The 11,533-nt window shown below is 41.3% G+C and overlaps 1 protein-coding gene across 1 annotated transcript; it reads right to left on the bottom strand.

Annotated features, from left to right (window-relative positions):
- Window positions 1–5,526: 5,526 nt before the first annotated feature.
- LOC116816589 (ovarian cancer G-protein coupled receptor 1-like) lies at window positions 5,527–9,973 on the bottom strand. Its single transcript, XM_032765923.2, has 2 exons — window positions 9,713–9,973; window positions 5,527–7,243 (listed from the first exon to the last, which is right to left on the bottom strand). Exon 2 carries the CDS (start codon window positions 7,099–7,101, stop codon window positions 6,004–6,006), a length of 1,098 nt encoding a protein of 365 aa, XP_032621814.1. The 5' UTR covers window positions 7,102–7,243; window positions 9,713–9,973; the 3' UTR covers window positions 5,527–6,003.
- Between the last annotated feature and the right edge of the window lie 1,560 nt (window positions 9,974–11,533).

Genomic DNA, 11,533 nt, shown 5'->3' with positions numbered 1-11,533 from the left:
GTACTTGCTAAAGGTAAAAGAATTATAGCTACAAGATGAGAATAAATTCATCTAGTTTGTTTCTCCCTCATGAGTCAAGAGGAGAAATTTAGTTTACATCATTTTGCGTTCAGCGACACTTTTTGCATGGGGAAAGGGCTCATACGTAAATTTACAGTTGGATTCTGCACTTGATATATTTAGATGTTAAAGCACAGTTATGATCAGAATCATGTCACCGTCTTATGAAAATTGGCACTTATGCAAAAGATGAAGCCAGGTGCTTTCTGTAAGAAGTTAATTAACTGGTTGCTGTGCACAGTTTGACATAATGTACCTAGGCATTTTCTGGTTCTTTCCTGTAAAAGCTGTGACTTATTTAAGACTGCTTTGGCTGTGAAATATATCACATGGATCAGGAAATTTAAGAAAGATAACAATCATTATGGGGTACAGTTAAAAAAACAGGGTACCAACAATTTTTGATTGTTAACGGCTTTGGGAGACTATTCCAGTGCTTCCAAAAAAATGTCAAATGTAATCACACACAAAAGTACATTATACATATGTATAATAATGCTACAGTATACTTCATTCATATAGCCAAACACTGTAGTAAAACTATTGTAATCAGTAGGGTTTGAAACATTTCTGTACAAATAGTGTACATTTCATGAACGGGAATACTTGACATTTTTGGTTTGTGAATTCTTGCATCAAGCGAACTACAAGTACTAAAAATGTTTCTTTTCTTTCCTTCCTGTTTCTTCTCTCATTGTATTAGGATTCAATCAGGTGTGGTGCTAAGCACTCTCAATTCTCAGTGAAATCAGTAGAAGCTAAGGGTGCTGATCATTGTGCAAAGTTGGATATAGGTTGCACAGATTATCCCAGTATTTTCTATTTCTCTTTCTCCCCATCTTTTCTCTTTTCCCCTGTTTCTTTTCTTTAAAACCTGTCTGTTTCTGACTGTTGTATATATCAGGAAAAAAGTTAGTTAGTGATGAGAAGCCCAAAGGATGGCAGAAGCCCTTCCACGGGTGAATTTATGCACATACACACACACTGCCAGCCCTAGCCAGTAAAAGCAGTCAATTAGGATTAGCCCTAAAAGAACATGTCACGTCCAGGCTGCTTTAAGCCATTATTTTCTGGGAGAACCAGATAGTCTTTAAGATGCTGTGTGTGAATATATATTTGGTTTCACTTTTTTAAATTTACTAACATGAAGCTAGCCAGAATCTCAATGCAGTGGATTCAGATTTCTGAATGGACACTAATATGCTTTTGGCTTGGTACCATTAACATTGCACAGTAATTAAAGGGTATCTATGAATACTGCCTTTTGTTAGTTCCTTAGCACTTGCATTTCCTGCTACTAAAAGTACCCTTTGGCCCCCTTAGAGTGGTAATGTTTTTGATACTGCTAGCCAAAATAAATTCTTAGGCAGATATAGTCACAGTCTTCTAATGTTTAACTGAAAGATTTTGAGGAATATTCTTTGCCTTATTAGTTACATTAGTAATATATTAATTATACCTTGTTTTAGGAAGAAAAGTTGCTGAAGACACTTATACAGCATGGAGTCCATAGTGGAATAACTGCCAGTCTCGAAATGGAAGTGGATGGACTGCCCTTCTACAATATACACTCAGTTATGATTGAAAAACTTCTGGAGCAGATACCTTGATGCCTTTTCCTTAACTATTTCTAAACTCTAAAGTTTCTATTAGAGTATCTCTCCACCCCCAATCTAACAACAAGGTATGGAAGACCAGAAAAGGCTTGTAGGTACTTATATGGCCTCCATCACTAGTGTCTGAGCACCTCATAATCATTTATGATTATCCTTCTAACATTGCTGTGAAATAGGGAGGTTTCATTAGCCCCATTTGGCAGATGAAGACATGAGAGATGGAGAGATTAAATTATTTCATCAAGATCACACAAGGAGTCTGACACAGACCTGAATGCAGCTCTCAAGAGTCCCAGGCTCCTGCCTTCACCACAGACCCATCTTTCCTTTTTGATAAGCATAAAACTCTTAGTTATAATGACTCACTCAGACAATCTATGGCCTTATATAGTAAAAGGTGACCTGTGTTTCATGAAAAAAAATCAAGTATCTCTTGCCATTAAATGCAGAAGTGTTATGACCATTGCTTGTTCCTGTTTTACTAAGCCACATAGCTGCAACAGGAAGTCGTGCTTGTAGCAACTTGGTTTTTAAACGACAGTATGGAAAGCAGCTCCAATAAAGGTGCAGATTAAAAAAAAAGAAGCTTTATGGCAGTGACAGTCCTAAATGTAGCATCTATACCAGAGGTTCTCGAACTGTGGTCCGCGGACCACCGGTGATCCGTGAGCTCCATTCAGATAGTCCACGGATAGTTCCCTCTAAGGTGCATGCCTGGGCAGCCGTGCACAAAAGAATGAAGGGCCACCGATCTAATTAGTGGAGCTGTGTAGGCGGGGCTCCACTAATTAGGTGCCTGGACCCTGGAGAAGACACACCTGTAAGGTGAGGTGGTGGCCTTGAGGGGAGTAAGAGGATGTGGGAGGGGGCAGTGGGGTGAGAAGAGGGGGTGGAGTGAATTTGGGACATGCAGGGCTGCGGTGGCCAGAGAAAGAGGCGACTTTCCTCAACTCCAGGGCTGCGGCTGGCAGGGAGAGATGGCCGTCCTTCCCAGCCTCAGCTCTGTGGCTTCTGTGGAGGGGCACAGCCCATCCTCCCCACCCCGTTCCCACTGCCGTGGCAAGGGAGAGTGGGCACATCCATTGCATTAGAAAGATAAGACTACTGATATTAAAATATGAGCTATGTGCCTTTATGTGTAGAACCCAAAACCATTAATTATTATTAAGGGTTTTTTTTAAATACAGTGCTTTTATCCAAAGCGCTTTACAATAGTTAGCTAATGGTACAAACATTTGAAAAGATCAAGTGGTCTGCCGAGACCCTCAGCAATTTTCAGTTCCTGCAGCCCCTCTGACTGTGTATTCTTTTGATCGTGAATAAACAAGGGAAACTTTACCAGAATTAGTGAAATAATAGTAGCATTGCATGACTCCTATGTAAGCATGGGCAAATAATGAAACTGACATTGTGCAGAAATTTCCCTTTGGTGAAAGAGAGACCTGGTTTGTGTGTGTGTCTTTCTCTCACATCTGCATCCACACACAGTCCAGTGTGCAGATGAAAGCACTCCAGTAAGACTGCATTTACTTAACTCCATAACCACCAGTTAGCAGCTGTAACAAATGTATTTTACAACACTAAATTTAGTCAAGAATGTTTGAATCAGTAAGTCTTTATCCGTTCCCATCTTCCGTCCAAATACAGGGATATGACAGATAGCTATTACAGGGAAATACTAAGTTTAACACTTTGTTGTTTTTCTCTAAATGACAATAAAAATCCCAGCTCTTTTTCATTAATGAGACTTTAATCTGGTGGCGATGTATAGCATTTTCCTGACAACTGCAATGTGGCATATGATGTTATATGCAGAGTAAAAGGCCATCATAGTGAAAATCTGTGATAATTAAACTACTGGTATAGTCATGACATTAAAACTGCACCTGTCTGGCAGGATGAATTTCATTAAGTAACACTGAGTTCATGTTTAGAAAAAGAAAACCACAAACACCTCCCTTTCTGTAGGACAGATGAAATTTTAAAATTTCAAGGGCCAAATTCTGACTCAGTTGCACAGGTTTCAATCTGCTTTTACACTGACAACGAAATTTTGCCCCACGCATGTACCAACTCAGATTAGCCTTATTCTAGTAGATGACAGTTGGATGTAAGATGCCATTCCCCTCATTCCAGCTCCATATTTTAATTGACATGGAAGACTATAAACGACATAACATAAACAAGGCAACAAATGCTTTCAGTCTTCTCAATCCAAAACTGGTGTGTGCCTAACACCATTTTAGATTAGGGAGAATGAATAGTTAAAGATGTGTTTCTGCAGGCTGCATTCCCAACAACATTCTAGATTTGCTTTAGTGCAATTTGGAACTGCTGCCATGTGACCTAGAGGGCAGAATGGAATGGGAAAGGTTTGGAAGGAAGAAACATTAAACAACAATGATCAGGAGAAAAGTGCATGTATAAGGAAATCAACCCAGCATTGTGGGAGCTCTCAGCATAATGAAACTTAAATGAACTAAACAAGCTGAGTGTTAATGTAAACAGACCTAATCCTCTTTTGGGAGTGGGGATATGATTTCTTTTGGCACAAGGAGGGAAGAGAGAACCATCTGAAGTTTCACAAATGGACTCTGTGGGCCAAAGCCAAAAGATAGTTTCTCCAATCACAGAACAAATCAATATAGGAAAATATAATCAATATAATCAATGCATTATTTATTAAACATATTCCCTAATTATTTCTAGTGTATACTTTCACAGGGATTTTCAGTGCAGTGTTGAGTATGTATTATTTGTTAAGCATACAGACAACACAAATCAGACTCAAGATGCAAAAGATCTGCCTTTGAATGTCTTTTTAAATATATTGGGTATTTACATTGCTGTGAGTTATTGTCTGTCTGTGGGTTGCACTGCACAGAATTAGTGTGTTTTAAGGAGAGCTTTGAAAGCAGAAAGTGGATGCCAAGAGCAGCAGTGCAGGTGGGATTTTAGGGTGTGAAGGGCAGAAGTTAAGAAGGCATAAAAATTAGACTTCAAAAAGGAGATGAAGTAAAGGTGAGGTAGTATTGATTAGCAAAGCAAAGATGTATAAGAAACAAGATGTGGGTAGGAAGCATTGTGGGAGCCTAAACATATGCGACTCTCCATTCTTTTATTGCCAATCCATTTTGTTGTATAATAGTACCTCTCTATGTTTTTTCTGTTCCCTCTGTATAAACCAAAGGCCATTATGGATCACTTTACATACAATGTATTTTGACACTGCATTCCAGGAAAAGTGGTTCCCTTTATAACAGATCAAACTAGAGAATTTAAAAAAAATCTGTTGGGGGACATAGAAGTTAAACTCATCCTGTTCAACACACTGTCTGCCCTACAATTTATTACAATTTAAGTGCCTTTATGCTCTGTGCTGCACAAAACACAGAAACATGGAAAAACACAACAATCCAAATTTTAAACTGGTTAGTGGAGTATGGATTTAAATGAATGTGTATCCTCAAATACTGTGAATCAGTGCACTGGCATGTGGTGTCAACTCTATCTGTGCCCCCAAACTAATGCTTCCTTTGAAGTCCATGGAATAAATTAATTGCCCACTAAGTTCCAGATCAAGTGTCCACTGAAGTCAGTGGGAATCAGTGGTACTGGATCAAGCCCAAAGAGCAGTGGCTCAAGACCCAACAGACATTAACTTAACTATCAGTTATGGAAAACAGCTTCATTGTGAATTCTCTTCTAATATATCCCTCATGATTTTATTGGCTGGTTCCTTTGCTTTTTCAATTTGGCTGTGTCTTTGCATTCACTGCTCACTGGTTGTTGCATGGCTTGAGGATGATTGGGACAAAGTTACAGAAAACATACACGTAGACAAAAAATGTTCTTTTGGGAAATGTTTATCACTTCATTTTACATAATTTGTTCCATCTTCCACCTTTTCAGCAAGATGATCACAGAGTTTGACAGCTTTCTCATAAAGTCAATACATGGACAAACAATCACCAATTAAAGACCATTATGGAAAATTCACACCACTAACATCTTATTTCAGCCAGTCCAGTCATCAGAAAAGCAGCTTCCCCATGACTAGCACTATACTGAGTCAGTAATATATACATGTGACCTGAGCTAAACTGACCTGGTGTATATTTTCCCTGCCCTATGTAAAGGCCCAGGTTACTCAAGGGAACTAAGGAATTCCCCCCATGGAAAGTGTATCAACTCAGCTCTGCTTATAATAGTGATGAGTTATTAAGCTCTTTAGAATGTAAAGCAGTTGCAATACATTTATAAACCAAAGACTGAAACCCAAACTTAGACCTGGAAACTTTAGATCAGTCTGCCTTTCTAATGGGTGCTAAAGTCTGTCTATACTGACCATGGAAGAGTCTTTCATTTCATTAACAGTATGTAGTTTGTTTAATAACTCTGGCTCTTCAACTGCTGGTACAGTGTTGCTTTTTCTGAGAGTTTCTAGAGTTTTCAGTTGGTAGGATACCTGGGGTTTAGTCCTTAAACATCTTAGGCATGTTAAAACAGAGTCTCTCATTTTGACAAAATTCTGGTAGGTGCTCTCACTGGAAAAGCAGTACAATACTGGGTCAGCAACACAGTTAAAACTAGTCAACAAGAGAGAAAAGTGGTAAATGTTAAAGATTTTCTCTGCAAACATGCAGTTGTTCTCAAACAAGCTGCGAATTACCAACAGGATGTGGTATGGTCCAAAGCAAACCAAGAAAATTATAACTGTGCTTGAAACCAGACGTTTAATTTGGATTTTTGTCTTCTTTTGTGTACCATGGCTCTTGTGGACAACTCGTAAAATGCCACAGTAAGAAAAGAGCAGTAGGAAAAAGGGGAAAAGGAAGCCACCAAAGAAGCGGTAGTAATTGATGTTGTGCTCCCAATCTTTGATGGGATAGTGTTCAAAGCATATTATATGACTCTCTGCATCCATACTAATATCAGCATGCTTAAAGACAAACCAGCTCATCAGAATTTCCTTGCCCCAGATTATGATGCTCACTACCACAGCGGCCTTTATTGTCCGAAACTGATAGAAACGAAAAGGATGTACCACTGCTAGATAGCGGTCAATGGAGATGCAGCAGAGGAAGCCCACACTGATGTAGATGTTTTCATACAGGAGTATGCCACAGATTTTGCACAGATTTGCATCATAGGTCCAGTTGTCATGCTGCAAAACGTACTGCAGCCAGAAAGGCAAAGAGAAGATGTAGAACAGGTCTGCTATAGTCAAATTGCACAGATAGATCCCCAGTTCATTTTTGGCCCTGATCTGTAGGTATCCATAGTACAGCGAGAGGCAGTTAGCTGGGAGACCTACTCCAAAGACAAGTATGTATATAGTGGGGGATAAAATCTGGTGTATGGTGTGATTAATGGTGCAGTTAGTAGAACTATTCCCAGTCACTTTCTGTGTGAAATCCTGCATCTTCTAGCAGTGACCATACATCTCTCATCAGGATCCCAAAGAGGGAGATTTAAATTTTAATTTCATCCCATTTCATAAGTTACTCATTTCTTCCGCACTCTCTTCCTACTGAGGTGGCTGTCTGCCTTAGGATCCTAGCAACCTGGAAGTAAAACATATGAAAGTTCTGTTACTGAAATGTCGGGTCCGCCTAGCTGAGAGCCAATGACAGCCAGACAGGGATAAGGAAAGGTTGCTTTATTCTGCAGAAGAAAGGAGAGTTTTGTACCTTGGTACAAAGACTCTATTTCATACAAAAACCAAGAATTTTTTATACACGCTGGCTTCGGTTGTGTTAGCATTTGATTGGTGATTAGCAAACCCTGCACTTCTGCAACTTGCTCAGCAAAAACTGGCTTAGGACCAGCTTTAGCTGCCTTAAGACTGATAAGGGAAGACAGTTCAAAAGTTCAGCCTACTGTGTCCATGAGGTGTTTAATTTTTTTTAATGGTTGCCAGCTATTATAAGGCTACTAGCTGTTCAGGGGTCGCTGCTGACTGTCACAGTCCCCCCTTCGGGCCTAATAATCCAAATTGTCAGGCCCGATATGCAATTTGCGATCAAGCTGGAGGGAGAGATATTGTGTTTTCCTACAGACAGTAGAGCCCTTAGTAACAGCACTATACAAACATTTTGCACATTGCAACATTACTTAAATAACACATAGAAAGAAAAGAAAGGAAATAATTTATTTGACCATTTTATGGAAAAGGCCAGTAAACCATGACCCAAGGTCTGGGAGGAGGTTCTTAAAATTAAGGGTATGATTAAGAGATACAGTGTGGAAAACAACAGCTGCATTTTTGATGGCCTGAAAATTTTTTTTAATTAAACCAGAGCGATTAATATAAAAACAGCATTTTTTCCCAATGCGAGCACAGGCCCCCCCTACTTTAGCATTTATGCCATTTAGCACACGCCTATTTTGCAGTGTTACTTTTGTATGTTATTGATTTTTTGTAACTTTTGGAAAGCATTTAAAGAGGCATTAGCTGCTTTTTTAAGTTTTGCAGAAATATTTACCACTGCCTTTTTCAGCTTTGCTATTCTTAGTCCAGGAATAAGTCCACGTATAAAGGAATGAAATCCCGTTTGCTTGATTACCAGGGTTTTTTTGGCACGTTTAACATGAGCCCCTTTTAAGGGTGTGAAGAGCTTGTGAGAATAAGTCCCCAGGTTGAGGATTTGGCGTGAGTTCAGTGTGGTGTTTACTTGAATGTTTGGTAATACTCTGGCCACACCACACCGGCCATGCCAACCCAGTGGGAGAGCTTTATAAGCATTATGGCCACAAATAAAATACAGACCGGGGCTTTGTAAATAAAGGGTGAGGGAGCTTTCTGCTACTCGGTGGCGTCAATTTACCCTAACATCTCGATGTTTGGAGTTGCCAGATACCTGGCCCTGGCACCGCCAATGGGAGGCATTCAAATGTCCCATGGCGTGGGTGTTGTTTAAGATATCCCCACAGTATGTAACAGCAAACAAGTGTGATGTAAAGCTTACTAGCACCCCCTGGCATTCAGAAATTTTTACAAGGGATGAATGAGGTGATAAAATGCTAGAGGAGATGTTCATATAATATGCATGGGTTTTATTTATGGGACCCAAGGGAAGGAATGAAGGAAACCACTTTTTTTGATAACGTTTGCCTGTTAATTTTGCAATATAGGCCTTTTGAAACTGGCAGGGAGGTCTTTGGGTGTCTACAACAATTTTTACGGGGTAAAAGATTTCATTTTTAACACTAAACCTAAGGGTTTGATCGCAGGCTTCTAAGGGGATGTAACCCAGTTCCTTCCCGGTCCCGTTAACAGCCTTAAAACATAGGGCCAGCTTATACCCAAACCCAAGGATATTGAAGAGAGGGACCCCTTGGGCCTCCCAACTGTGATGCCAAACCTTAGACTTTTTTTATACTTATTGGACTGGTATTTTTTCTTTTTTTTTTACCACCATTTAGTTTTCCGCACCACTTGTAGGGAGAGAGTTTTAGGGAGGTTTAAAGGTACAGCCCACAGTCCTATTTTTTCCTCAGAACGAGTTCGGTGACACAACCAACAGTCAGACAAGTGTTCTAACGTGGCCAGTCGCTGAAGAGGTTTAGCCGCTGGGTGCGGGTTAGCTTGTACAAGGGGCAGGCTTAGAAATAATAGCCACCGCAGCACCATTTGAGAACCCATAGTCACAAAGTCTTAGGATTTTGTTCGCCGGAACAAAAGCTTTAGTTTCTTGTGAGGTTCAGTTTTTCAGGTATTGTCTGCTTCTGGCTCTTCCGGGTCGCGGTGGGAAGAGCTGGCAGTGCTTCCTTGAAGTTTGATGTTGTTTGCTTTTGGCCCCGGCCTAGGGGCTAGCTTGATTTGGGTGTAGTGGATTTAGGGGGTTTTTTTTGGTTGTTTTTTTTTTTTTTTTACTCAAATTGTAGTGTGGGAGGTAAGAAGGACTTGAAAAGGGCCAGCCCACCAGGGTTGAAGAGGCTTAATTTTTTACTTTTTTACATAGACCCAGTCCCCTGGCTGGATTTGGTGAGCAGGTATATTAGCAGGTAAGGACTGAAATTGGGCTGCATACCTTCTGTTTGAGTCGCTCGGGTAGGATGGGGTCCACAGGCAGGATCGAGTCCTCTGAAGCCTGGGTCAGAACAGCACACAGCTGGGGAAGATGGTTTTGAGGTAACCGGAGGACGATCCTGTTATTTGAAAAAAAGATTTGAGCATGCAATTTATACAACAAGTCTCTGCCCAAGAGGTTAACTGGGGAATTCGGAGCTAGCAAAAAGGCATGGAAGGTGGAGACACTAGAAATTTTCCCAGTAGCCTCCTGCAACACAGAACAGTCAAATGGCTTTTTGCCTATACCCATTACCGGAATACTTTTATTTATGAGGTTTCCCTTCTTCGGCTTGACAGTAACAGTGGAGAGGGCAGCCCCAGAGTCCAGAAGACAAGAATAAACGGTTCCTCCCAAAGTTAGATGGACCTGGGGGTCATTGGAGGAACAAACATAAGTGGTAAAATCATTTGAATACGTGACAGAAGAACCCCCTGATCGCCGTCATTTCTTACTGTCGTTAACGTCTGTTTTTCTCATGGTCATGGTGTTGCGGTGAGTCTGGATGGTGGGGCTCCCGCCCAGTGGGTCAGTGTGGGCACTCCCTCTTCCAATGACCAAGCTGCTTACAATAGTTACATATATTTTTGGTGTGTCCTGGGGCCCCCCCTTTTCCATTTTAGGTTGCTTTTGGGGGGGGTCCCCTCCTCCCTTCTTGTTTTTTATTTTCAGCATTTTCAAGAGCTGCCAGCATTTTTACCTGCTTTGTTTTTTGTACCTTTTTATTTGTGTTATATACACGGGTGGCAACGCTTACCAGTTCCTCCAGGGATTTCCCTTCGGCTCTCTCAAGTTGCTGTAACCACTTTTTGATGCCCGGGGCTGAATGAGAAATAAAGATAAGTCGGACTGTGGACTGTGCGTCCGCTGTCTTGAGGTCTAGGTTAGTATAGGTACAAAATGCTTTACAAAGTCTTCTATAAAAATCGGAAGGGTGCTCCTCTTTCCCTTGCACAGTATTATGAACTTTTGACCAGTTCAGAGTTTTTTTGCCTGCCTGTTTGATACCTATTAAAATGCAGTCCCGGAAACTCTTTAAATTCGCCTGGTGGGCCGGATCATTCGGGTTCCATTGGGCCTGATTAGCAAGGGTTATAAGGTCACGGGAATGGCCGCTGGCTTCTTCAGCAGCCCGGGCACCCCGAAGGACCCGCTCCTTCTCCTCTGTGCATAACAAGCAATCCAAAAGTTGGCCCACATCTTGCCAATCGGGATTATGAGTCTGGAAAATGGTACAGAATCGCCTATGGATGACATCTGGGTCGTCCCTGAGGCGAGGCGTAGTGGTTTGCCAATTCATAAGGTCCGCTGTGGTAAACGGAACATGAACGTGATGGTCCACAACATTCCCTTCTGTCGTTGGAACTGGGATGACCCTGAGGGGTGCTTGAATTAAATTGCCCATGGGTTTCTTCCCATAAACTGACCCCAATCTAGTGTGGGATGGACTACCCAAGAGGCTAAAAGACTCTGACCCACTACTCATCATCCCGCCAGTAGCCGGTTCATCTACTCGAGCTGTAGTGTTCTTAATTTTCCCTGGTGGGGGTTTCTGTGGTAGGGCTGCTATCTCTGAACCCACGACTGCAGAGGAAGGTATCGAGCCCGTCCCACTTGGTAGTGCTGCTGCTACCGGTGGCCGAGGTCGAGGACAGTATATGGGGGGATTTTCTTCCCCAAAATCAGCCTCTTTAGGGGCAGAAGGTTTTGGGTATAGAGGGGCTTGAATCTGTATTTTCTTTAAGCGACAATGAGCTTCATTGTCCCACAAGAACCAATAAT

The sequence above is a fragment of the Chelonoidis abingdonii genome, unplaced genomic scaffold (assembly GCF_003597395.2).
Source record: "Chelonoidis abingdonii isolate Lonesome George unplaced genomic scaffold, CheloAbing_2.0 scaffold2611, whole genome shotgun sequence".
Classification (NCBI taxonomy): domain Eukaryota; kingdom Metazoa; phylum Chordata; order Testudines; family Testudinidae; genus Chelonoidis; species Chelonoidis abingdonii.
Note: the sequence above shows the minus strand (reverse complement) of the source record. Positions and strands in the feature narration are given on the sequence as shown.

Coding starts and splice junctions, on each gene's coding strand:
- LOC116816589 (XM_032765923.2), bottom strand. CDS start 7,101: ATGCAGGATTTCACACAGAAAGTGACTGGGAATAGTTCTACTAACTGC.